The sequence below is a fragment of the Cetorhinus maximus genome, chromosome 16 (assembly GCF_964194155.1).
Source record: "Cetorhinus maximus chromosome 16, sCetMax3.hap1.1, whole genome shotgun sequence".
Lineage (NCBI taxonomy): Eukaryota > Metazoa > Chordata > Chondrichthyes > Lamniformes > Cetorhinidae > Cetorhinus > Cetorhinus maximus.
Window position 1 is genome coordinate 66537307 of NC_135894.1, and position 26003 is coordinate 66563309.

At 45.1% G+C, this 26003-nt stretch overlaps 1 protein-coding gene across 1 annotated transcript in view; it reads left to right on the forward strand.

Annotated features, from left to right (window-relative positions):
* LOC144691652 (uncharacterized) overlaps positions 1 to 26003 on the forward strand; it is a 75027-nt gene that overhangs the window by 8742 nt on the left and 40282 nt on the right. The window contains exons 3-8 of the mRNA XM_078559956.1: positions 1108 to 1145; positions 7483 to 7623; positions 10414 to 10476; positions 12291 to 12411; positions 15031 to 15123; positions 24938 to 25098. Coding sequence (XP_078416082.1) covers positions 1108 to 1145; positions 7483 to 7623; positions 10414 to 10476; positions 12291 to 12411; positions 15031 to 15123; positions 24938 to 25098 — 617 coding nt within the window. The remainder of the gene's footprint in view (positions 1 to 1107; positions 1146 to 7482; positions 7624 to 10413; positions 10477 to 12290; positions 12412 to 15030; positions 15124 to 24937; positions 25099 to 26003) is intronic.

Below are 26003 nucleotides of genomic sequence, written 5' to 3' on the forward strand. Positions count from 1 at the left end.
CTGGAAAAATTCAGCTGGTCTGGCAGCATCGGCGGAGGAGAGCATAGATGACGTTTCGAGTCCTCATGACCCTTCAACAGAACAGAACAGCAACTGGATTGAGCAATTGTTCCAAACCCAAATGCAACTGTTGCTTCAAATTAATGTAATTTTTTTTTGTATTTGTCGCTCCAACTCGAGGTCAAGGGTAAAGAAGTAGGTCCTCAATCCTTGTTATTTGTTCCTGCTCTGACAGCAAGAAAGCTATTAAATTGAGTTCTCCCATCAAAAATGATTTGAGAGACACAAATATCTCGGTGGATTATCTGCTTTCTCAAATGACTAGTTTGGTTTTGACTGTGCTTTCTGCAATATATTTTAAGCTATTATGTTTATATAACCTATTTGAGAAAGATAGATCAATAAATAGGTTTGTATTACCTTGTTATAACTACTGAGATCACCTGGCTGATTTAAATCTATTCTTGTTCTTTCCTGTTGATTTTTAGGGCAAATCTGTTGAGGACTGCAATTGATATAAACATACCAGTTACAGATTTTTTTCTCACTACCAACAGTAGATGTGGTTAAAATCTTGAAAATCTGCAGTGTGATTTTCTTATTTTCTACTTGAGTACTTTGATACATTGAAAACAACGTTTTAAAAAAAAAACTTATTGCTATCGTTAGCAGATGTCTGGTAATAGTATTTCCTGGAACCATGCCCTGTTTTGCATCAGGCATCTATTTGTAAAGTATTTTCATAGCCTTGGGAGCAGTACAAAGTAATAAATGTGTTTTTCCAGATTTGCCAAATATTAAATGACTTTCAGGTGAGGATTTGTTGGAATATTAATGAATAGCATCTTTAGGATTCAATTTGCCACTATTTCTTAAAAAAATAGTAGCTTAATTTAAGCAGTACAATTAATGTAATAGTGGGTCCACAAACTGTATGTTGTGGTTGTCATGGTGGATTACAGAGCAAGTGTCTGCATTGCACTTAGTCCATGGGGTGCCTCACCTAAGAGTGCTTGTTTTATGTTTTTAAATAAAACCTTCAGTCTTGTGTTAATGATTCTCTTTATCTGTTCTATAATTTTATATATTATTCTGGTTATTTTTCAGATCTTTGGACAACTGATTTTAGTTCCACTGCTCATGAGGTACAGTATTTGCACATGTTGTAAACCTTCAGTATGGATGACATCACATGTCAATTATTTGGACTGTGTGACCATTGAGATCACAGTGACAATGGGCCAGAATAAACTGTAGCCAGCAAACAAATGGCACCTACCAATCATTAGACTTACCCTTGGAGATCTTTGCTGCTGGGACCAAAGTGAAATTAAGATTGGGAAAGGTGAAATCCATGGCACAGAGATTGAGAGATCTTTTTGGGCAGGTTTACTTGAGATCAACGACGAGTGCCATTGCTTTGCAGCTGATCACAAAATCTAGACCATTAAGTAATCTCGTTCTTGTTAGCCTAGTAAGTATTGCACCCACTTCCGTCCCTGCCATCTCCAACCTGCTGAACAAGAAGTGCAAGGACCTTATGGTATATTTTGGCATTAAGATGGAGAGTGTCTATTCAGTTGCTTTGAGTGGGATGCCTTAAGGATCAGTATTGGATCCCCTCCCCAAGTTTTAGTACTGCATTCACACTTCCAACTTTGGCGTGAAGCATTTTTGGATTCACATTGATGCTGTAGTCATAATGTAGAAATGGCCTGACTCCAGCACCTTGACTTGACCTGATATATAAAAAAAAGTTGTGAAACTCCCTCAAGTTTGGAATCTATTCGGGCCTTGGCACTCAATTTATACTTTGTACTTTATACTTTTTCTGATTGGCAGGATGTGATGAGTGGAGCCCCGCAGGGATCTGTGCTAGGGCCTCAACTATTTTACAATTTTTATCAATGACTTAGATGAGGGGAGTGAAGGCATGGTAGCTAAATTTACAGATGACACAAAGCTACATAGGAAAGTATGTTGTGAAGAGGACAAGGAGATTGCAAAAGGATATTGCTAGGTTGAGTGAGTGGGCAAAAATATGTCAGATGGAGTATAATGTGGGAAAATGTGAAGTTGTTCACATTGGCAGGAAGAATAAAAAAAGCAGAATATTACTTAAAGATAGAACGGCTGCAGAATTCTGAGCTGCAGAGGGATCTAGGTGTTCTAGTGCATGAAACATAAACATTAGTATGTAGGTTCAGCAAGTAATTAAGAAGGCTGATGGAATTCTATCCGTTATTCCGAGACAAATTGAACATCAAAGTAAGGATGTTGTGCTTCAGTTATACAGGGCATTGGTGAGACTACATCTCAAATATTGTGTGCAGTTTTGGTCTCCTAATTTAAGAAAGGATGTAATCGTGTTGGAGGCGGTTCAGAGGAGATTTACTAGATTGATTCTCGAATGAGCGGGTTGTCTTTTTAAGAAAGGTTAGACAGACTAGGCTTGTTTCCACTGGAGTTTAGAAGAGTGAGGGTGACTTGGTTGAAGTATATAAGATCCTGAATGGTAGTGACAAGGTGGACGTGGAAAGGGTGTTTCCTCTTGTGGGTGAGCGCAGAACCAGGGGATGCTGTTTTAAAATTAGGAGCTATCCTTTTAGGACAGAGACGAGGAGAAATTTTTTCTCTAAAGTTTGTTTGACTTTGGAACTCTCTGCCTCAGAAGGTGGTGGAGGCGGGGTCATTGAATATTTTTTAAGTCAGATGTCGATAGATTCTTGTTAGGCAAGGGAATCAAAGGTCATCAGGGGCAGAAAGGAGTGTGGAATTTGAAACACAAATAGATCAGCCATGATCTTGATGACTAACAGAGCAGGCTCGAGGGGCCGAATGGCCTACTTGTGCTCCTATTTCATGTGTTCATATGTACAAACATTAAACTTGTAAACCTTAATTTACATTTGCAAACTAGATTCAGAAGTGGGGGGAGGTGGGTGGAGCGAGAGCGGGCGGGTCCATGCCACCATTTTATGTGGGTGGGCGAATTAAGGCCCACCCAGCGTGAATCGCGGCTCCCGAGGACAGCAGGAATGGACGGGCGGCGGGACAGCAATGACCCTAGGTCCAATTACGACCCAGCGGCCTGTTTTTAAAAAGCTGCTGCAGCCTTTCAAATCATGTCCAGAGAAGGTCTCCCCACAGCGCTGCTGGTGAGCAAGCCAGGCAGGAGGGTAGGGCAGCGGGACACAGTGCCTATTGTTTTTCGGATGATTGCCTTGCTGTCCTCCTCGAGGAGGTGGCAGCACGGCGGGAGGTCCTGGTACCCCAGGATGGGAGGAGAAGGCCCCCCCACATGACTAAACGTGCCTAGGAGGAGGTGGTGGAGGTGGTGAGCTCCCGCAATGTGGTTGGGCGGAACTGGATCCAGTGTCGCAAGTGTTGTGCTCAGGAAGGGTGAGTACCATGTTGCCATTGGTCACTTAACCTGGCGGGTAGGCTCCCCCCCCGCCCCACCACCCCCCGACCAAGTCTGTGTGTAGTGACTGCATTGAATCATTGACGGTATGTATCCTTCACTGGGTGGGCCAGCAGTTGTTGCCCATGCCGAGGTCACCCTGAAAGGGCGGTGAAGAGATGGGTTCTGCTCCCGCAGCACATGGCACACTGAGGCCCACATTACTGTTCTGGGGGCAACCTGGAGGAGCTGGAACTCCAGGACATGTCAAAGTCAGGGTGATGACCTGCTGGGAGGGGAGCTTCAAGGTGGCGTTGGCACCGATCGATCGCTGTCCTCTGCGCTGAACGTGCTTGCGCCTCCTTGCTATGGAAGGTTAGACTGTGTGGTGCCTAATGTGATGGAGGCAACATTTAGCCAAGGGGTAGGGGGTAGGGGTGGTGGGGGGCAGGCCTGGCATCTTTGTTGAGTGTTCAGCAGCAGCGGGGTGAGAAGACACTGGAGCCCTGCAGTGTCCCACTCTGGTTGTGATGGGCCGACTGCAAAGAGAGTGGAGAAGAATGCACATAATGCCGCCGAGCGGATGAGGACTGGTGGCAGCCCGGCACAGTTGGCGATTCTCAGCCGCTTCAAGCAGGAGGCCCTAGATTTGGAGAGGAGCCATGCACCCAGGTGCACCGGTGTTATTGAGGCTGTGGTGCCACGGGCAGGTATGAATGCCCAGCAGTGAAGTCACCATTGTTCTCCCAACAGCCATGGCAGTGCTGAATGTTTAGTGATTGAAGTTTGCAACATGGCTTGACCATTGCTTATGGAAGGATGAGCGCATAATGATCCAGGGGACAGGGATGCACATTGACATTGTCTCCACGCTAAGTGATCCACTGTCCTTGTTCTTCCTTTCAGCATCAGCAGAGTAGGGCCGGGAGGAGGAGCAGCAGAGGCCCCCCTCTCACACCTGAGTGCCTGAAGTCTCACCAGCGTCACACCATTTCTGCGAGGCAGGCACCAGCGCAGATACTAGCACCTTGGTGGGAATCGGATAGTGTCCCGGGGCACAGTGGTGAGGGCACTTCACATTCACTGGAGGAGCTGGCAGAGACAGAGTGCCCATGGTGCCAGCAGTCGGAGGAGTGCGGGGGACCAGGCACATGCTCAGTCGGTGCCTGATGATGTGCCTCTGGAGTTGTCCGCAACGCAGCAAACGCAGGAAATGTGGGAGCATCTGGGGGAGATACATGAGGCTATGTTTGGCTTAGTCTCCGTGGTGGAGGAGTCTACGTGGACAATCACCGAAGCAATGAGCTACATGTCTGAGCGCCATGCGTCCTCCATGGAGAAAATGGTGACTCCCGTGGAGAGGCTCCTCCAGGAGACCCATCAGGGCTTCCTGGGGATGCGCTGGGAGCAGCAAGCCCTCACATCGGCTTTGACCTCAGCTAGTCAGTGCCAATGTGGGAGATGGTCTGGGCACCAAGTTTCCCAGCTCGGTGCCCATCCATCCATGGTGAGCAGGGAGTTCCAAAGTGACCTCACGTCAGCGCAGCAGTTGCCTGTTGTCTCTGCAGGCTCCTCTCGGGGCACTCCAGATGAGGGTGGCAGCTCCTCCGCCCCTTTCCCAGTGACCGTTGCATCCGATAAGGCTGCAATGACTGGGGAGATGCCAGCTGTGGAACTGGCAGGTCCCTCCCAGGCGAGGCCAGCACAGGCTCCAAGGACCAGAGGACGACCGCCAAGGTCATCGAGGTCAACAGGACAGCAGAGTCAGCAGGCTGTCTCAGATGCCAGTCCCAGCGAGGGGTCAGCACCAAGACGTAGCACCTGAAAACATAAACATAAGGCACCTTAGGCACACCACGGGTTTATCACTGGTGTATTTGTGTTGGCCCGCAATGAGGTCTTTATAAGTTGGTGTGATTTTTAACACCTTTGTCATTTTGTTTCATTAAGTTTCTTTGGTTGCAATATTAAATTTAGACATGTGACCATGGCTGAGGGTGCCTCTTTTCTTCTGCAGGTGGATGGTTTCCAAAAATGTTATGAGTGTTTTGTCTGACATTCAGCTTTATTAACAAGGACCTTAGTTAATGTTCCTAACCAGGCAGATTTTATACTTGGGTATCGAGTATAGAGCCTACAGCCCAGGCTTGTCCTGTAGGTCCATCTGGGGTGTGCCAGCTGAAGGTTCATTGGATTAAAGCCTCCCGGGTGTCCCTGCCTCCCTAGGGTATGCCCAGGACAGCGCCTACCCCCTCATCATTTCCCTGTGCACATTCATCCTCGGACTGCTGGACTCATCGTGTGCAGCCGCAGCCACTGAATCGATGTCTTCATCGTCCACTGCGTCCCACCTTTCCAGCGCAAGATTGTGGAGAGCGCAGCATGCAACCACTATCACCGAGACACGATCTGGGCGGTACTGGAGTGCGTCCCCTGAGCAGTCCAGGCATTGAGAAGACCAATGGCTCTCTCCACCACAGCCCTTGTGGTGCCGTGGCTCCTATTGTACCGCTGCTCAGCTTCTGTTCTTCGATGGCGGAGAGGCGTCATGAGCTACCTTCTGAGGGGATAGCCCTGGTCATCCAGCAGCCATCCATCCAGCCGGGCTGGAGCACTGAAGAGCCCCGGCACCTGGGAGTGTCTGAGGATGTAGGCGTCATGGGAGCTGCCTGGGTACCTTGCACAGACTTGCAGAATCTGCATCCTGTGATCACACACTATCTGCACGTTCATGGAGTGGAAGCCCTTCCTGTTGACGAAGGCACTGGGCTCACCCGCTGGTGCCTTAATGGCCACATGTGTGCAGTCTATTGCACCCTGGACGCGGGGGAAGCCAGCAATGGCTGCGAAGCCTCTGGTTCGCTGTGTCTGACTTGCCTGGTCCCAATGTTAGTGGATGAAGATCAATGCACGCCTGAACAGCGCGTCTGTAACCTGCTTGACACAAGTGTGGACAGCTGATTGGGAGACACCGCAAAAATCACCCACTGAGCCCTGGAAGGAGCCAGAGGCATAGAAGGTGAGGACAGCTGTGACCTTCAGAGCCACTGGCATGGGGTGTCCATCCACAGTTCGCAGAGATCTTAGGGCCAATCATCTGACAGATAGAATTGACTGTGTCCCTTGAGAGACGGAGCCTCCTTCGGCACTGCATCTCAGACATACTGAGGTAGCTGCTTCACCGCCTGTATACCCTGGCAGCAGGTTAATGGCATCTTCTGCAACCCCTGCCGCCTTGGACTACCTCTTGGCCCTGTACCCAATGTGCCTGCACCTGACCTCCCAAAAGTGGCTCCCCTGGAAGCTGAATGTGCACTCCTGGCCTCCTCCCCCTTTTAGCCCACCCTTCTTCCTCAGAAGAGGTGCCTCTAGTGGACAGTTCAGCTCCCATTCCCAGGCTATGGGAAGGCTTCCTGAAACCTGCAGGCCCAAAAACGATTCCTCACTGCAGAGTGCTGACCTGAAGGTTGTGAGTTCAGACCAAGCAGTTGGTATGCTGGTTTTGAAGCATTGCAGATCTCACAGGCAAGTATCATTAACTTTGAAACATCAATATTTGACGGGGCACACTCGCGACCCCACTGAGCCCTCTTATCCCACCCGTGGATGAGGATGTGTCCTACCCGCCTGCCCATTGTGCCCGTTCGCCGACCCGAAGATTGCACGGGTGCCGAAAAATCACCGTCTATTAGCACCTCAAGGGCCTTAAGTGGCCGGTTAATTAATGGCGGGCGCGCATCGCAATCAACGCGCGCCCGCCCAACGAAATATCGCAATGGCGCGCGGTAACATCAGGACACTCGCCCGATGTCACCACGGGAAAATTCTGCCCCAAATGTAAATTGGCTATATTTTTAGATAATACCAAACTGGGAGGAGCAACTGAACCTGAGTAAGAAACTGGAGAATGATGATGTGTCAGACAAAATGACTGGTAGCGCTTTGAATGCAATGCCCTGCTCAACATCTTGGTTGGGAATGGCCTTTTTTGGATAGCAGCAGAGAGAGAGAGAAGAGGGAAAAACAGTAATTTAATAATGTTATCTTCAATTTAAAAAGAAATGTGCTCCTTTTTCTAGGATAACCAACCTTACCTTGCTGCGGCACCTAGTTATTCCAGAAGACCCAGTATTTATTCCTGTTGTTATCCCTGAGGGCAACACTGAACCACCAAGAGATGGGACAAGTGACAGCATTCTGAGGGAAGTCCTGCAGCTGAGGTGGGTATTAAGGGTTGGGTAAGATTTTATCAGAGATGTTTACAATGGATGCTTTTGTTTCCAGAAGTTTGAATATATACGCAAACCTAAAGACATTGGGGGAATCATTCATGTTGATCTCTTGCTTTGATTCTGCAGCAGCTGCCAAACCAGTCAATTCTAATGAATGAATTGCCAATTAAGTTTTCTACCAGCATTATTTGCTAATCAGGATTGCGCAAAAATGTGCATTGTACAATCTATAACCTGGTTTAAATTGGAATTATTTCATAGTAAATTAATTTGATAGATTATAGACATTATATAATTACAATAAATTGCAAAGAAGGTTGCCTTTTAATGCCATGTTCATAAACCTGGCAAAATTAGGACTGTGAAAATTGCATTTTAAAAACATCCAAGTCATTCCGTTTAATTCTTTTGCTATTTGCTTTGCTTAAGAAACTTCAGTGGATAAAGTAAAAGTTGTTACTCAGACAATCCACTCCATATCAAAAACTGAAAAGCTATCTTATTGCAAGAACTAATGTTGGGTAGCACAGCTATTTGGTAAAAGGTTCTTGATTCAAATTCTGCTTGGGTGCATTCAGCACCTTAGGATATGAGAAGACAGCAGGAGACAGCTTGCCATATGGTTGCAGTATCCATCTTGGGACTAGCTTTTGCTGTTCAACACTGATTACAGGTAAACAGATTTGAATATGTCTCTAAGGTGACATCCCTGTTCCTTGCCCTTTTGTCAAAATAGGACTCATTTATTCTTTGATGTTTCCATGTACGTTGCCTTAACATTTATTCATTTTCTACATCCATTAGCTTATTTGTCTAGCTTCCTTTGAATGCTGTAGATTTCTTTTATGCAAGTCACGTAATTGCAACTTTCAACATCTGTAACATATCTAGTGTAAACAGCAGGGAGCACAGAAGATTCTTTCCTCTCCCAGATACAACCATTTTTATTTCTCTTTCTGCCCTGCATTGACAAACAGCTCTCAAACAAAGCAGCTAATTTTCCCTTAATTTCATGAACATTAATTTTCCCAAAGACTCAAAACACATTTTTTTGAAATTCCAAGCAAGCTATATCCATTTGATTACTGTCATCCATCAATTTAGTAAGTTATTCAGAGTTTCTGTAGACGTCAGTGAGGCTAACACTGTTGCCTCTTAAACATGTCCAACCAATGCAACACAGCAACCAGCAGACCCAACAAACTGTTGAACTGAACTGAGTATAAATCAGAGGAAATTATGTTTACACCGTACAGTACTCTGGTGAGACCCACTTTTATCTTCTCAGGAGTGGGAAATAAATACTGGTGTTGCCAGTGACTCCATATTTTAGGGCTGGTTTTCTTTTTTTTTTGAAATATTAAACAAGCCTTTGATACTACAATCCTTTCTGGTCTCTGACACACAAAGACAATATTCAAGCACTGGAGGCATTGCAGAGGAGACCCACAAGGCTGATCCCGAGCCTTCAATGTCATAATAAAAATTAAAGACTTGCAGCAGAATTTTTCAGTTGGCATGTGGGGGCGGGCCCAACATGCCTACACGTAAAATGACGTGATGACGTCGGGTGTGCATCCCGACGTCATCGCGTTGAGCTGCGATGTTTCGTTTGGCGGGCGCACACCGGAGTCGGCTGCATGCTCACCGATATGTAAACAGCCTATTAAGGCCATTAAGGATCTAATTAAGGTAATTGTAAACGCTGCCTGTCCAATCTTAAGGTTAGTGAAAAGGCCAAGTAGCCTTAGAGTTTTTTAGAAACCACATCCACGAGCAGGATGAGGTTTTGAAAAGCTTTTATTAATTAAATTTAAAATTTTTCATAAATATAAAAACACGTCTCATCTCATGTGACACAGTCACATGAGGGGACATGTTTAAATAAATTTCTAAGCCTTTTATTTAATTTCAAAAGCTCTCCAAACTCCCTGATGCAGCTCTGTGCCTCAGGGAGATTGAAGCGCTCTTTTGCGCGCATGTGCGAAAGAGCGCTGGCCCCGACTCTCCCTCCACCCCCTGCCCGCACAGGTAGCGCTACCACTTGCGTCTTATGCTGGGCGGGCCTTAATTGGCCCACCTGTGTAAAATGGCGGCACGGAGCCGATCACAGGTGGCGGTCAGCTCAGTGACTGCCCGCTCCCACTGAGCCCACCTGCACCTTAAAAATTCAGGCCCTGGGCTTTTCAGCATGGGAATTAGTTGTTTCTGAGGTGACCTTGTAGAGGTATATAACATAGTTAAGGGCATGGCAATCATAGTTAACGAAATGCAAAAGTAAATCTTGAATATTACTTAAATTGAAATTGTAAAGATAGACTAAAGGAACACTGGTTCGAACTAGCAAAAATTAAATGCAGTACTGATATTATTCAATATATGGACTAAACTATCAGAGCAATCTGTGAATGGCCTGGAAGCATTTAAGAGACAGTTGAATTATGCAGTGGGGAAACTGGAATATTTTACTGGATGGATGACTTTAAATGAGTTGACTGCCTTTGTCATCAATAATTATCTTGTGACCTTCTATACTCCTTTATGGACACAGCACTCACTAAGAGAACACTGATAACCTCTTAGAAGAGAATGGCTGGTGGTATGACTGTATGAAAAAAAATCTATAAAGGGAAATCTTTGTTTATGGATATTTATGTATTCAATCTTTCATGAAAGAAATGATATATTTACATGTTGCATAGTCTAATCTTTAGGCCTTTATTTTAGTATAAATGGCTCTAATTTTCTAAGCGTGATATTTTTATATGTAATTTGCAGTGTTACTGAAGAAAGGCCTGGATTTAACTTCAAAAGCATCTCTGATTTCTTGGAAGGATACAAGTATGTATATAAATGGAAAATGTCATTTTAATTATTTCCTTAATGCCCCTCCCCGCCACCAACCCCACCAAAAAAAGACTTTTAATATATAGCAGTTCAGTGGTTCTGAAAATATCAGTGATAGCTTAGAATGCTATACCAGTGCTATTTCAACCACCTCAGGCTCCTCCCCGATCCCAAAATTTCTGCACATGTTGGAAGTGTTGAAAGAAAAGATAATTATCATCTGATTATCATGAAGTATTATTTATGATAATACTGGAAGCTATTGATGCTAGCCCACCCTAGGCCAGAGTCTAAACATAAATGCCTTACTGCAGAAAAAAAAAAGACAATTGCAGTGATAAGAGCAGTGCGTCCAGTACCTCAGGAAAAGAATCTGAGGAACAAACATTACTGTTTGTCTTCTATTTGCAAATATAGATCACAAAAATCAAGTGAGAATATAATTGACTAAAGTACCAAATGATAGCAAACTTATTAATTGTGGCTTTCTGATATTAAATGCGGTGTAGGCCTTATTGGTTAAAAAGTTACCATGATTGCTGCCACTCAAGCACCTGTCATCCTACGATGACCATCTCACTTTCCGGCAGTGTTTATTTCAATGTTATTGTAAAAGATTCACATCAACAGAGGCAATGAATGCTAGGAAAAACCATGGCAATGAGGGAGTCCAGGTTACCTTTGACCATTGAGGCTATGATTTTTGCCTCCTTATGTCTTAAACTATTTATGCAGTGAATGGAGCAGTTTCGTGAACAAGTAGTTGTGCAGTTTGAATGTTCACACCTAAATTTTTGTTGGAGTAAATAGCAAGGGGATAAGTGAGACTTTTCATTTACTAGCTACATTGAAGAGTGATGTATATAGGTCCTGGTGAAATTTAGTTATATATAAATAACAAGGTAGTTATGAGCAACAGTCATCTATGACAAATAGTTTAAGACTGCCAGCTACTATATTCAAAGGACCTAAGCAGAAGTTGCATAAATTGCTGAAGTTGGTTTGAAATTTGTTATGAGGCAATAATGGAAAGGAGTTACAGCTCAGGAACAATGTTATAATTCAGAAAAATCTTTTTTGCTATGACAGACTAGTGGATTTCTGGAATAAATTCTTAGATAAAGGGGTTGATTCAGAGTTGGTTTGAAAATAAATTCCATTGATAACTGCTGAGAAGTAAGATTGAGGATTAAATTAATCTTTAGTAACCTTTGATTTTTCTTTCAAACAGATTAAGGTATGGGATTAACAGATGGTGTGGGAGAGAAGTCCAGTATCGAGCATTACATGAAATGGGCTTGTGTTCTGGATTTTTGTTATATTCTGTAAATTAAAGTTGAATGTTATGTGTTTTTACATAATATGGATATTTGGATGCTTTGTTTCTAGTTCAGCAGCTCATGGATAAACCACATAAAATACTCTGATAAATTTTCATCTTCATCATATGGGTGGTAAACTGGCCAAACAGCCCAATTTTCATTCCATTGCCATTCATGAGGTGAAGATGAAAATGTTATCTCTGGCCCCGCCCCCAAATCTTAACACTGTTGACTAGACCCCGAAAAACTACTTCCTACAATGCCTGTGTTTTTTTTCCAAGTAAAATTGATGCCTGTTTTTACTCTCCATTGTCAACAATTGATTAAAATCTACATTTTGTCTTCTCTAGTTGCTGCTATCGATGAAAGATTTGTGAGATTGAATAACTTGCCAATAATGTTTAATATTGCCTAATTAATCAGTCTAATCATTACCAATATATTAAAACAAATAATTCTAACCCATCTAATTTTGTACCTGTACAGGTCAGGTAGGATTACTCCAATCCAGATTGCTAAGAATGTAATTAGTGCTCTTGAAGATGCCGATCAAGCAGCTACTCCATTGCGTGCTATTGTGCAGTATGAGGGTGACCAGATAATTAAGGTTGGTAATATTTTTGATATATCAAAGGCAATATTAATCCTTCTTACTTAGGCTGTGGCACCTGCAGTGTTCAACAAGGAGTTATTTACGGCTAAAATGTGTGATGCAATTTATTTATCAATCCAATGGGGTAACAACATAGTATATTGGCTTAATAATATTACTCTCTGATTGTATCATGGTACACACGATTATTGTTGTTGAAACAGAATCCTGATCATCTGGAACAAAATTATTTTATTTTCATGTTTCCTTAAGTGTGCCTTTGTAGGTGGCTCAGTTGCCACAAATAAAGGATTAAAGTTAATCTCTGTCCCTGTGTGTCTGTGATTTTCTCATACGTTCTCTATCACTGCACATCTGGATTTCCCTTCAGTGCTCATTCGCTACACTATTCTTTCTCTGTGTCCAAGACTTCTTTCCACATATCTCTTTGGTTTTCACTTCTCCACCTCTCACTTGCTTCCTGTTGGGAACGTTTTCATAGGTGCTGAAAATGTTGCAATCCCTCATTTTAAGTGTTTCTTTTCATAAGCCTAAACAGTGGTTGGTGACAAAATTGACTGACACTGCTGGGATAATGCAGCCAAGCCTGAGCATGTCTACACATGCTCTTTCTAGCCTGATAGTTATCTAGGGCAAAAATCATATTTGATTTTCCCCTCCCTCACGTAGGAATGCTGATTGTAGTACTCCCTTCGGATCCACTAATATCATACAGATTAGGGATTGAACCTGATGCTTCTGTTATATTTTGCTTTAAGCTTTTGGAGGAGCTGTATATTAATTAATCCCATGTCATGGGATTGCCATTGTTTATAGACATTATCATTTTCTCTTTGGGAAGAGGTGGGCAAAGCAAAGATCAACACTTCAGATCTGAATTTGATTTTGCAGACTGCAAAATTTGTGAGATACTTGGCAAAACAAGCTTGTTTGCAGTAATTGGGTGGGGGCAGGGCAGCAGGAGTTGAACTTTTACAACGTTCATTTAATGTGACTTTCACTAACAGTTAATTTGGAACCCTATGATGGTAAAAGGTCAGGCAGACAAGAGTTCCACCTAACTGCTGTTTACTGACTATGAAAGAAAGCGAGTAGTAAGCATCTGGCAGCAATTCTAGTTTATCAGCATAAAAGCAAAAAACTGCGGATGCTGGAAATCCAAAACAAAAATAAAAATCAGCTCTACCCCCCCCCCCCCGCCCCACCCCTTAAACCAGCTTATATTTCACCTCTTTTCTATTTTTACTTAGTTCTTTATTGAAGGGTCATTCGGACTCGAAACGTTAACTGTGTTCCTCTCCGCAGATGCTGCCAGACCCGCTGAGTTTTTCCAGGTATTTTTGTTTTTGTTCTGGATTTCCAGCATCCGCAGTTTTTTGCTTTTATAGATAAAAATACCTGGAAAAACTCAGCAGGTCTGACAGCATCCGCGGAGAGGAACACAGTTAACGTTTCGAGTCCGTATGACTCTTCAACAGAACAAAGGAAAAATAGAAAAGAGGTGAAATATAAGCTGGTTTAAGGCGGGGGGGGCCGCGGGGACAAGTAGAGCTGGACAGAGGGCCAGTGTTAGGTGGAGATTGCCAAAAGATGTCATAGGCAAAGGGACAAAGAGGTGTTGAAGGTGGTGATATTAGCTAAGGAATGTGCTAATAGGTGACATTAAGGGTAGAAAGCAGGACAAGCAAGGTACAGATAGTCCTAGTGGGGGTGGGGTGGGGGGAAGGGATCGAAATAGGCTAAAAGGTAGAGATAAAACAATGGATGGAAATACATTTAAAAATAATGGATTTAGGTGGGATAAGAAAAATCTATATATAGTTTATCAGCACATGGCCAGGAATTTGTTTAATCTATGGACCCTTCTTCCAACATGATGTTTGTAACCTAGCCAAAAATCATTGTGGAATGATGGTGTTCCATTCAAGGCCCATCAGAGGTGAAATAGTGAAATAGAGACTCTTCTCACACACCATAGGTATAATCTAATCTTCACTGCAAGGCTAAATACTAGTGGCAAATTCCACAGATTACACACTGTACTACTTCACATTACTGAGAACAATACCTGCTGTACTTTCAAATGGCAATAATGAAAGGAATGATCGCCTGAGCTGCAAATTAAAAGCAGATGCAAGATGTACAGCAGGTCAATTTGCTCTCCTCTGCTGATGTGCTACATCTTCAGTAAATGGATGTAAGTGGGAATATTAGAAGCCAATCCAGTAGACAAAGTGAGGAAACTTATAAACTAATCATATGCAGTTAAATGCTGGGCAGCGCTCTGGACTTGCTTTATGAAAAGTTATTTCTAATTTACTCTGCTTGCAACTTAGTGTAGCAATTTCTATCTAATTGTTCACTCCCTCTAATCTGTTGGCTTTGTGCAACACCATCCTTCTCCATCAGCAGGTCCCATCGCATTTAATTTCCACTCTGTTCTTCATGTTACTAGTACCTGAAAGGGTGTTTTTCGGCAATCTTTGTATTGATGCATCAATAAAATGTCTGGCAGCACCAGAAGAATGTTTGAAACAGGATGAGATGAAATTATGTATCAGCACTATTATTCTGCTACATTTCAACACTATGACATTCTGTTTTGATGTATAGATGGCAGAAGCCTCCACTGCTCGATATAGAGCCAATGCACCTCTTTCCCCACTGGATGGAATTCCTGTCTGCGTGAAGGAAGAAATAAAAGTCGTAAGTGTAATACTGTTTGAATAGAATGGGTACAGCATGGAAGGAGGCTATTCAGCCCATTTGTGCCGTTGCCTGCTCTCTGCAAGAACCGCTCAGCTAGTTCTATTCCCCTGCTCTTTTCCCGTATTCCTAAACTCTTTTCTCTTCAGATACTTTTCCTATTCCCTTTTGAAAGCCACGTTTGAATCTTCCTCCTCATACACTCAGTGAGTGCATTCCAGATCCTAACCACTAGCTGCCTCAAAGTTTGTCCTGATGTTGCCTTGGGTTCATTTGTCATCATCCTTAAATTGGTGTTCACTGGTTCTTGACCTTTCTGCCAATGAGAACAGTTTCTTCCTCACTACTCTGTCTAGACCCCTCGTGATTTTGAACACCTCTGTAAAATCTCCTCTTGCCTTCTCCTCCAAGAAAAACAGCTTCAACTTCTTCAGTCTACCTATGTAACTGAAGTCCCTCATCTCTGGAGCCATTCTTGTAATCTTTTCTGAACCCCCTCGAACGCCTTTACATCCTTCCTAAGGGGAGGTGCCAGAATTGGACACAATCATCCAGTTGAGGCCGAACAAGTGTTTTATAAGGGTTCATCATAACTTCCTTGCTTTTGTACTCTATGCCTCTATTTGCAAAGCCCAGGATCACATTTCACCACTTTAACAACCTGCCCTGCCACCTTCAATAATTCGACAACATATACACCGAGGTTGCTCTACTCCTGAACCATTTTAGAATTGTCTTTTATTTTATATTGTCTTTCCTCATTCTTTGATTGTCTTTCTTAATTCTTCCTAACAAAATGTATCATTTCATACTTCTCTGCATTAAATTTCACTCTGCCCATTCCATCAGCCTGCCTATGTCCTCTTCTACTACTATCCTACTACTATCCTCCCCACCATTCACAATAATTCCAAATTTTGCGGTTTTGAAATTGGGCCCTGGAAACCCAAGTCTAGATCATTAACATAGATCAAGAAAAGCAGTGGTCCATGTACTGATCCCTGGGGAACCCCACATTTCCATAGCTAAGCTAAACCTTATGATACTATGATCACTGTTTCCTAATGCCACTTCAATCTCCTCATTCCCCAGAATCAGATCCCATAATGCTTTCTCATTGGGTGGGAAACAGACCGATTAGAAAATTTTCCTAAACTCAATTCAGAAACTCTTCTCCTTCTCTGCCCTTTGCACAATTACTATCCCAGTGTATATGAAGAGAATTAAATTTCCCCCATTATCGCTATTTAATTTTTGCAGCTCCTTGTAATCTGATTGCAAATTTGTCCCTTTGTGTATCTCTCACTAAATTGTTGGCCTATAGAATGCAGCCAGCAGTGTAATAGCTCTCCTGTTTCTTAGCTCTAACCAAATAGATTTAGTCCTCGACTCCTCTAGGATACCCTCTCTCCCTGCAGAACTCCAGCATTCTCTTTAATCAATACTGCTTCCCGTCCTCTTTCTTTCCTTTCCTACTTTTCAAGTCTGTGTGACCCTTCTTCAGAGCTCTGAAGAAGAGTCACACAGACTTGAAACATTAACTCTATTCCTCTCTCCACAGATGCTGTCAGATCTGCTGAGTTTTTCCAGAATTTTCTGTTTTTATTGGTGGTTTTGAAATGTTGGTGCTTGGCTTAAATCACACACTGGGCAGAATTTTCCCGCTGGCTTGCGCTGGCGTCCCAACATCACCGTGCGCTATCACGATATTTCGTTGGGCGGGCGCGCGTGCGTTGATCTCTGATGCGCGCCTGCCATTAATTAACTGGCCACCTAAGGCGCCAATCGATGGCAATTTTTCAGCGCCCATGCAACCTTCGGGTCGGCGCATGGGCACAACAGACAGGCGGGTAGGACAAATTTGTATAAACCTCATCCACGGGCGGGATAAGAGGGCTCACTGGGGTTATGAATGTGCACAGTTAAGTATTGATTTTCAAAGTTAATGATACTTGCCTGTGTGACCAGCAGTTCTTCAAAACAGATACCAGCTGCTTGGACTGGACTCTCAACCTTCAGGTCAGCACTCTGCAGTGAGGAATCTTTTTTGGGCCTGCATGTTTCCCTTAGCCTGGGAATGGGAGCTGAACTCTGAGGGCTAGAAGGGGGAGGAGGCCAGGAGTGCACATTCAGCCTCAAGGGGAGCCACCTTTGGGAGGTCAGGCACAGGCACAAGGGTGCAGGCCCAAGAGGTAGTCCAAGGCGGAAGGGGCTGCTAGAAGACGCCACTATCCTGCTGCCAGGGTATACAAGCGGTGAAGTAGCTACCTCAATATGTCTGCGGTGCAGTGCCGAAGGAGGCACCTTGTCGCAAGGGAGACAGTCAGCTGTATCTGTAAGATGATTGGGCCTGAGATCTCCACGAACTGTGTGGGTGGACACCCCATGCCAGTGACTCAAAAGGTCACAGATGCCCTCAACTTCTATGCCTCTGGCTCCTTCCAGGGCTCAGTGGGTGATCTTTGCGCTGTCTCCCAATCAGCTGTCCACACTTGTGTCAAGCAGGTTATAGACGCTCTGTTCAGGTGTGCATTGACCTTCATCCACTACTGTTGGAACCAGGCAAGCCAGACACAGCGAGCCAGAGGCTTCGTGGCCATTGCTGGCTTCCCCCATGGCCACATGTGTGCAATAGACTGCACACATGTGGCCTTCAAGGCACCAGCAGGTGAGCCTGGTGCCTTTGTCAACAGAAGGGGCTTCCACTCCATGAACGTGCAGATAGTGTGTGATCACAGGATTCTACAAATCTCTGCAAGGTACCCAGGCAGCTCCCACGATGCCTACATCCTCAGACACTCCCAGGTGCTGGGGCTCTTCAGTGCTCCAGCCCAGCTTGATGGACGGCTGCTGGGTGACAAGGGCTATCCCCTCAGAAGGTAGCTTATGACGCCTCTGTGCCAACCAAGAACAGAAGCTGAGCAGCGGTACAATAGGAGCCATGCCTCCACAAGGGCTGCTGTAGAGAGAGCCACTGGTCTTCTCAAGATGCGCTTCCGATGCCTGGACCACTCAGGGGGTGCAATCCAGTACGGCCCAGTTCGTGTATCACTGATAGTGGGTGTATGCTGCGCTCTCCACAATCTTGCGCTAGAAAAGGGTGATGCAGTGGACGCTGACGATGTCAACGCAGTGGCTGCGGCTGCACACGATGAGTCCAGCAGTGAGTCCGAGGATGAGCGCGCACAGGGAAATGCTGAGAGGGTAGATGCTGACCCAGGCATACTCCAGGGAGGCAGGGACACCCGGGAGGCTTTAATCCAACGAACCTTCAGCTGGCACACCCCAGATGGACCTCCAGGACAAGCCTGAGCTGTAGACTCCATACTCGATACCCAAGTATAAAATCTGCCTGGTTAGGAACATTAACTAAGGTCCTTGTTAATAAAGCTGAATGTCCCACTAAACACTCATAACATTTTTTTGGAAACCATCCACCAGCAGAAGAAAAGAAGCACCCTCAGCCATGGTCACATGTCTAAATTTAATATTACAACCAAAGAAACTTAATGAAACAAAATGACAAAGGTGTTAAAAATCACACCAACTTATAAAGACCTCATTGCGGGCCAACACAAATGCACCAGTGATAAACCCGTGGTGTGCCTAAGGTGCCTTATGTTTATGTTTTCAGGTGCTACGTCTTGATGCTGACCCCTCGCTGGGACTGGCATCTGAGACAGCCTGCGGACTCTGCTGTCCTGTTGGCCTCGATGACCTTGGTGGTCGTCCTCTGGCCCGTGGAGCCTGTGCTGGCCCCGCCTGGGAGGGAGCTGCCAGTTCCACAGCTGGCATCACCCCAGTCGTCGCAGCCTCACTGGATGCAATGGTCACTGGCAGAGCTGCCACCCTCATCCAGAGCACCCTGACAGGAGTTCGCAGAGACGACAGGCAGCTGCTGCGCTGACGTGAGGTCACTTCGGACCTCCATGCTCACCATGGATGGATGGGCACCGAGCTGGGAAACTTGGTGCCCAGACCAACTCCCACACTGGCACTGACCGGCTGGGTTCAATGCCAATGTGAGGGCTTGCTGGTCCGAGCGCATCCCCAGGAAGCCCTGATGGGTCTCCTGGAGGAGCCCCTCCAGGAGAATCGCCACTCTCTCCATGGAGGACCCATGGCACTCGGCCATGTGACTCATTGCTTTGGCGATCGTCCGCGTAGACTCCTCCACCACGGAGACCAAGCCAAGCATAACCTCATGTATCTCCCCCAGATGCTCCTGCACACCCGGCTGCATTTCCTGCATTTGCTGCGTTGCGGACAACTCCAGAGGCACATCATCAGGCACCGACTGAGCATGTGCCTGGTCCCCTACAGTCCTCTGACTACTGGCACCATTGGCACTCTCTGTCTCTGCAAGTTCCTTCAGCCACTGTGAAATGTCCTCACTGCTGTGCCCCGGGACACTAGCCAATGTTCTAATTCCCACTGAGGTGCTAGTATCTGCGCTGGTGCCTGCCTGGCAGAGATGGTGTGACGCTGGTGAGACTTCAGGCACTCAGGTGTGAGAGGGGGGCCTCTGCTGCTCCTCCTCCCAGCCCTACTCTGCTCATGCTGAAAGGAAGAACAAGGACATTGTATCAGTTAACATGGAGACAATGTCAATGTGCATCCCTGTCCCCCGGATCATTACGCGCTCATCCTCCCATAAGCAATGGTCAAGCCATGTTGCAAACGTCAATCACTAAACATTCAGCATTGCTATGGCTGCTCGGAGAACAATGGTGACCTCACTGCTGGGCAAACATACCTGCCCGTGGCACCCCAGCCTCACTAACACCGATGGACCTGGGTGCATGGCTCCTCTCCAAATCTAGGGCCTCCTGCTTGAAGCGGCTGAGAATCACCAACTGCCGTTCCACCGCCAGTCCTCACCCGCTCGGTGGCATTATGTGCATTCTTCTCCTGAAAAGGAGAGAAGAGCATTGATTAGTGCTACTTGTACCTGGATTCTCTTTGCGGACAGCCCACCCCAACCAGAGTGGGACATCGCAGGGCTCCAGTGGCTCCTCACCCCGCTGCTACCGAATACTCACACAAAGATGCTAGGCCTGCCCCCTACCCCCTTGGCCAAATGTTGCCTACATCACATTAGGCACCACACGGTCTAACCTTCCATAGCAAGGAGGCGCAAGCACGTGGAGCGCAGAGGGCAGCAGATCGATTGGTGCCAACGCCACCTTGAAGCTCCCCTCCCAGCAGGTCATCATCCTGACTTTGACATGCCCTGGAGTTCCAGCACTGCGCCTAGGTGCAGCTCCTCCAGGTTGTCCCCAGAACAGTAATGTAGGTCTCAGTGTACCACATGCTGCGGGGGCAGAACCCATCTCTTCACCACCCTCTCAGAGTGACCTCGGCATGGGCAATATCTGCTGGCCCACCCAGCGAAGGACACATACCGTCAATGATTCAATGCAGTCACTACACTCGGACTTGTGGGGGGTCACCAGGCGGGAAAGCCTACCTGCTGGGTTAAATGACCAATGCCAACATGGTACTCACCCTTCCTGAGCGCACTGGGTCATTGAAGCGCTTGCGACACTGGATCCAGTTGCGCCGCACCATGTCGCGGGAGCTCACCACCTCCGCCACCTCCTCCCAGGCACATTTCGTCATGTGGGAGGGCCTCCTCCTTCCATCCTGGGGAACGAGGACCCCCCTCCATGTTGCCACCTCCTCGAGGAGGGCAGCAAAGCAATCATCTGAAAACGAGGGGCAAGGTGCCCGCCTGCCCTACCCTCCTGCCTGGCCTGCTCACTGGCAGCGCTCAGGGGAGCCCTTCCCTGGACATGATTCACAGCCTTTGAAAGGCTGCAGCAGCTTTTTAAAAACAGGCCGCCGGGTCACCATTGGACCCAGGGTCATTGCTGTCCTCTCGCCGCCCATCCATTCCTGCTGTCCTCGGGAGCCGCTATTCACGCTGGGTGGGCCTTAATTGGCCCGCCCATGTAAAATGGTGGTGCAGAGCCAATCGTGGGCAGCGATCTGGTCCACGCCTGCCCACGCCCGCTCTGCCCGCCCGACAGACCGAAAATTCTGCCCACTGAGCCCAATGACCTTTGTGCAATCTCTGTTTCTGGTCAGCCTGTGCCCGCTGATTTTGATGTGTGAGGTCCAAGTACATATTAGTTCTGTCTGAGGCTTCCAGTTCAGAGTTGTCACCTTCATACACAATTTTGAGGTAAATTTGTTATTTTTGACTCATAGAACAGTTAAAGTGTCAGAGCAAATTTAACATTTGTATCCTTAATCTACCTGCTGATTTTCTTTAATATCTAGAAAATTTTAAATTGTAGAATTTTTAATATTTAGGCTTGAGTAATGTATTTTGGCAATGTGCTGTTCTTCTGCCTATTTACAAGTTCAGGATCTTGTTTTTAGTATTTGCTCTTGGGATGTGGGAGATGCTGTCAATATTGCATTAATTGCCCATTTCCAGTTGCTCTAAAATGATTGTGCGAGGCGTTCTCCTTAAACTTCAACAGTCTTTGTGTAGATGCTACATCCGTGGTGCTTTTAGATTGATTTTTGTAGGAAATTTGCATTCAGATGTGCAGGGAGGGAGAAAAGCAGAACTTTGACATTGTCAATTGGTGGGGTGAGGTACGGAAGTTTCTCTTCAAAAGACGCTGTAGCTAGAAGTCAATTTTTGTTTAATGGAGATGTTTACGTCTTGCTCAAAGTGAGATGTCTCATGTGAGAATAAGCCCTGCTGTTTAAGGGGGGGCATGGGGGTGGGAGAACTGCTCCAGACAACAATGTCTTCCAAAAAACCTTTCACCTTGCAACCGGGGCCTGAATCTTCTGGTCGTCGTGCAGGGGCAGGCCCCGCTCGCCGATGTGTAAAATGATGCGCGGTGACGTCGGGCGTGCGTCCCGATGTCACCGCACGTCATTCAGATCTTCTGTTCGGCGGGTGCGCACTGGAGTCGGCTGCGCACCCACCGAACTGTCAAAGGCCTGTTGAGGCCATTTAAATAGCAATTAAAACAATTAACAGGGCTGCCCGTCCAACCTTAAGGTTGGTGGGCAGGTGAAGAGCCCAGGCGGCCTTCGCATTTTTCTTGGAACCTCATCCACGGGCGGGATGAGGTTTCATGAAGGTTTTTAAACTTTAATAAAAATTTTTAATAAAATTCATAGACATGTCCCAGCTCATGTGACACTGCGCGCCTGCCTGCACCTGCTCCCGCTCAGCCCTCCCACCCCTGACGGGGAGAAAATTCTCCCCCGGGAGTATATTAGAAAGCTGCTTTAGCACTGAAATGTTGAGGTCTCTGAGGTCGACCTTGAGAGCTAATGGAACAGCAGGAACTTCACATGTTATTGTGAAGCTTCAGGTCAATAATCATAGATAACTGCTCTTCTGTTAGTGTTTGCATTTGTAAGACTTATCTTTAAAAAATCAAAATGCTTGAATGTCAACCGTGACGACTGTGCCAGGCTACATTCCTTTCTTAAAGTGATGTTGCTATCAACAGTTTTTGACATGTTGAACCAGAGATTCCCAGATACCAAGCAGCTTCGCACTTGTAACTTCAGAGATTGTCACTATTATGATATGTCCAAAAATGTTGGAATTTTCCTTCTTTAATTCAGAATTTCAGTAAGATTTTTATTGGAGGAGAATGTGAAGATTGGCGGCTTTTATCACATTGAAGAGAATATTTGGCTGACAAAAAGCACAATGTTGTGTACAATTTGTAGGGCTAGTGCCCTTCATCTTTCCTTTGCTAATAAAATTAAACTGTAAATCCACAAAAGGATTGGTAGTGCAGACTGAATAATCAAGTACATCTGCTGCTCAAACCCACATCTACGCTTTTGTCACTTCCAATTTCCTCCTGGACAACAGTCTCCACCCTATGTATGCAGAATTCTTCTGCCTGTGTCTAACCCACACCAAATTCCACTCTGTAACTACCTTCAACCCTAAACCATCCGATAACTGTGTTTCTCCAACTGTCCTCTTTCGTGTCCCCTGTTATCTTTGCTCTACCATTACTTTTGCCATCTAAGCCCTGAGCTTAGGCATTCTCTCTCCCTCTCCAAACCTGTCAACCTTTCCATCTCCCTCCTTCTTTAAGACCCTCTATAAAACTTGGCTCTTTAACCGAGTTTTCAGTCACCACTCCTGTATTAGGAGTATAGGCCATTTTTGTCAGATTTTCTTTTTATGAGACACCTCTTCTATGTTAATGGTGCTTTATAAATGCAAGTTGTTATTCTGACTCCACCCATTCCGTAACAATTCAAGGTTATTTTAAGGTACGCAATAACCTCTTTGGTCAGAATATTTGGGACCTAGTCATTTCTGGATTTTAGAACTTTCTGGACTATAGAATGACAATAGAATGCCTAACCACAATTGAGAACTGGAAAACACTCCTACAACCTCTCCAGTCCAGAAATCCAAAATGCAGAAACACCCGCTGTCCGGAAATTTTTTGAGCAGACCCAAGCAACTCAGACTCACCACTCGCCTGTTCAGGTGCTGTAACAAATTGAGGATATAAAACTTTACTTGAGGCATGAGACATGAGATAATAGTAATAAAAATTGTCTTTCTTATCAATATACTGTATCTTCCATGTTTCAGCTCTGAAAGCCAGAGAGAGGGAGAGAGACAGGTGGAGAAGTAGATTGATATAGAGAGACTGACTGACAGAGAGGGGTGGAGAAAGAGAGAGAGAGACTGAGAGATGGGGACAGGGAGAGATGGAGAAGTAGAGAGACAGAGACAGCATAGAGAGAGAAATTGAGTAGCTTCGTAATCGCTTGCTGTGTTTTCCTGCGCTATACAGTCACTGCTTTCCCTCCCCACCACAGCAATCACCCAGCATTTTCCACCCTCAGCCTGAATATCAGATGAGCCCAATCCTTCTCGATTTGTTACAGCACCTGAACAGGTGAGTGGCGAGTCTGAGAGTTGCTTGGGTCTGCTCAAAAACTTTCCTGACAACTGGTGTTTCCGCATTTTGGATTTCTGGACAGGAGAGGGTGTAGTGTTTTATAAATCAGAATTGGTAGGCTATAACACTGTCCTTAAGTCTTGTTACTTTGGACTGACTGACCTATAAGGGCCCGTAACTATTGAGTGAGTAAAATGTTAAAATGACAGAGGCTGATTCATTAAATGAATGTAGTTATTGTACAGGTGTTTTTCCTTAGAAATAAGTCCCATTGATGTACAGTGAAAGGTTTGTGAATAAATCATACATGCAGCTTCTGGATGAAAGCAAAATACTGCAAATGCTGGACATCTGAAATAAAAACAGAAAATGCTGGAAAAAACTCAGCAGGTCTGGCAGCATCTGTGGAGAAAGAAACCAAGTTATCATTTCGAGTCCATATGACTTCTTCAGAGTTAAAGACAGATGGAAAAATAGACTGATACAGAGAGAGAGAGAGAGAGAGAGAGACCGACAGGGAGGGGCGGAGAAAGAGAGGAAGAAGAGCCACACGGACTCAAAATGTTAACTGTTTCTGTCTCCACAGATGCTGCCAGACTTGTTGAGTTTTTCCAGCATTTTCTGTTTTTACTGCAGTTTCTGGACTTTGACGATAGATACATTTCAAATGATCAAATGCAAATGTTTCACCTTTTTGCAAAATGGAGGCATTTGGAAATTCCTGAAGCTAAGATTGTAATTTTGCTCCTAAAATTTAAAGGAAATTTCAGATGCTCATTCCTACGTATTGACTGTTGTATTCAAAGCCCCAGTGCATTCATTGTCACAGCTGGATAACATAAGTTGCACTTACAGCTTAAGAGATTTCTTTGCTAACATTATTTACATTTGTACAGGTTCCATATCATCAATGGGTGGGAACTCTTTATCTTGGTGAGGAGCGAGAAACTGAGGATGCCACTGTTACAAGAAAGTTAAGGGAGGCTGGAGCAGTTATCATTGGTGTATCCAACATGCATGAGCTTGGGTTAGGCGTAACCGGCTGCAACACCAACAGGTGAAGTTGTGATTATCCCTAACTTTTATAACTTTGGTTTTTGCTGTTTTAACTTAATAACCACAAGACAGATTATTTTATAATTCTATTTCTCATGGATCAAGTGCTCTGGATCAAGTGATCAAGTCTGTGGAATCAACCGCTTGCATATATTTGTTTATATCATATATATATAATATAGATATATTTATATATATTAAATCTTGGTCAAAGAAGTAAGTTTTAAGGGCTGTCTTAAAGGAGGAAAGAGAAATAGAAAAGCAGAGAAGTTTAAGGTGGTAATTCCAGAGCCTCGGGCCTAGACAGCTAAAATCATGGCTGCCATTGATCATAATTGACTCACTCTTGCTTTATTCTGTAACATATTTAATCAAAAGTATAATATTAATTTTTTTTCTGGTTTTTACATTACTGACACAATCCTAATGTTATGTACTGACTACAGTAAAAGGATCTGCTTTAAGCCAGTTTTCTAAAATGGTGGCTGCTGAATTTCTACGTTCTTGATAGAAAATAACATTGCTGTAAACAAAGTGGATTGCCACACCTTGTTTGATGTCATGAGCTGATGACTTGCCCTTTGAAGTCTGCCTTTAGGTAACTTTTAAGTGATTACAAGTGTTTCCAAGTTTTTCATTCTGATGCCAAGTCCCTGCCCTCCACCTCCAGCTTTTATCAGAACCCCACTTCTCCCAATCCTCTGGCACCACTCACACCACCAGTGGAATTGGGGGCAGTGGGTGAGCAGTGCCTGGAGGATATGGGGCCAAGGGAGCTGGGTGGTGGGCTGAGCAGTGTTGGGGTGGGGGCTGGTGGGGGGCTGCTGGAGTGTCTTGAAATATCTTCTGATTTAAGGGGCTGTGCTCCTAATTGCTAGGAACGGCCGTAAGTAAAACCAGTGTAAA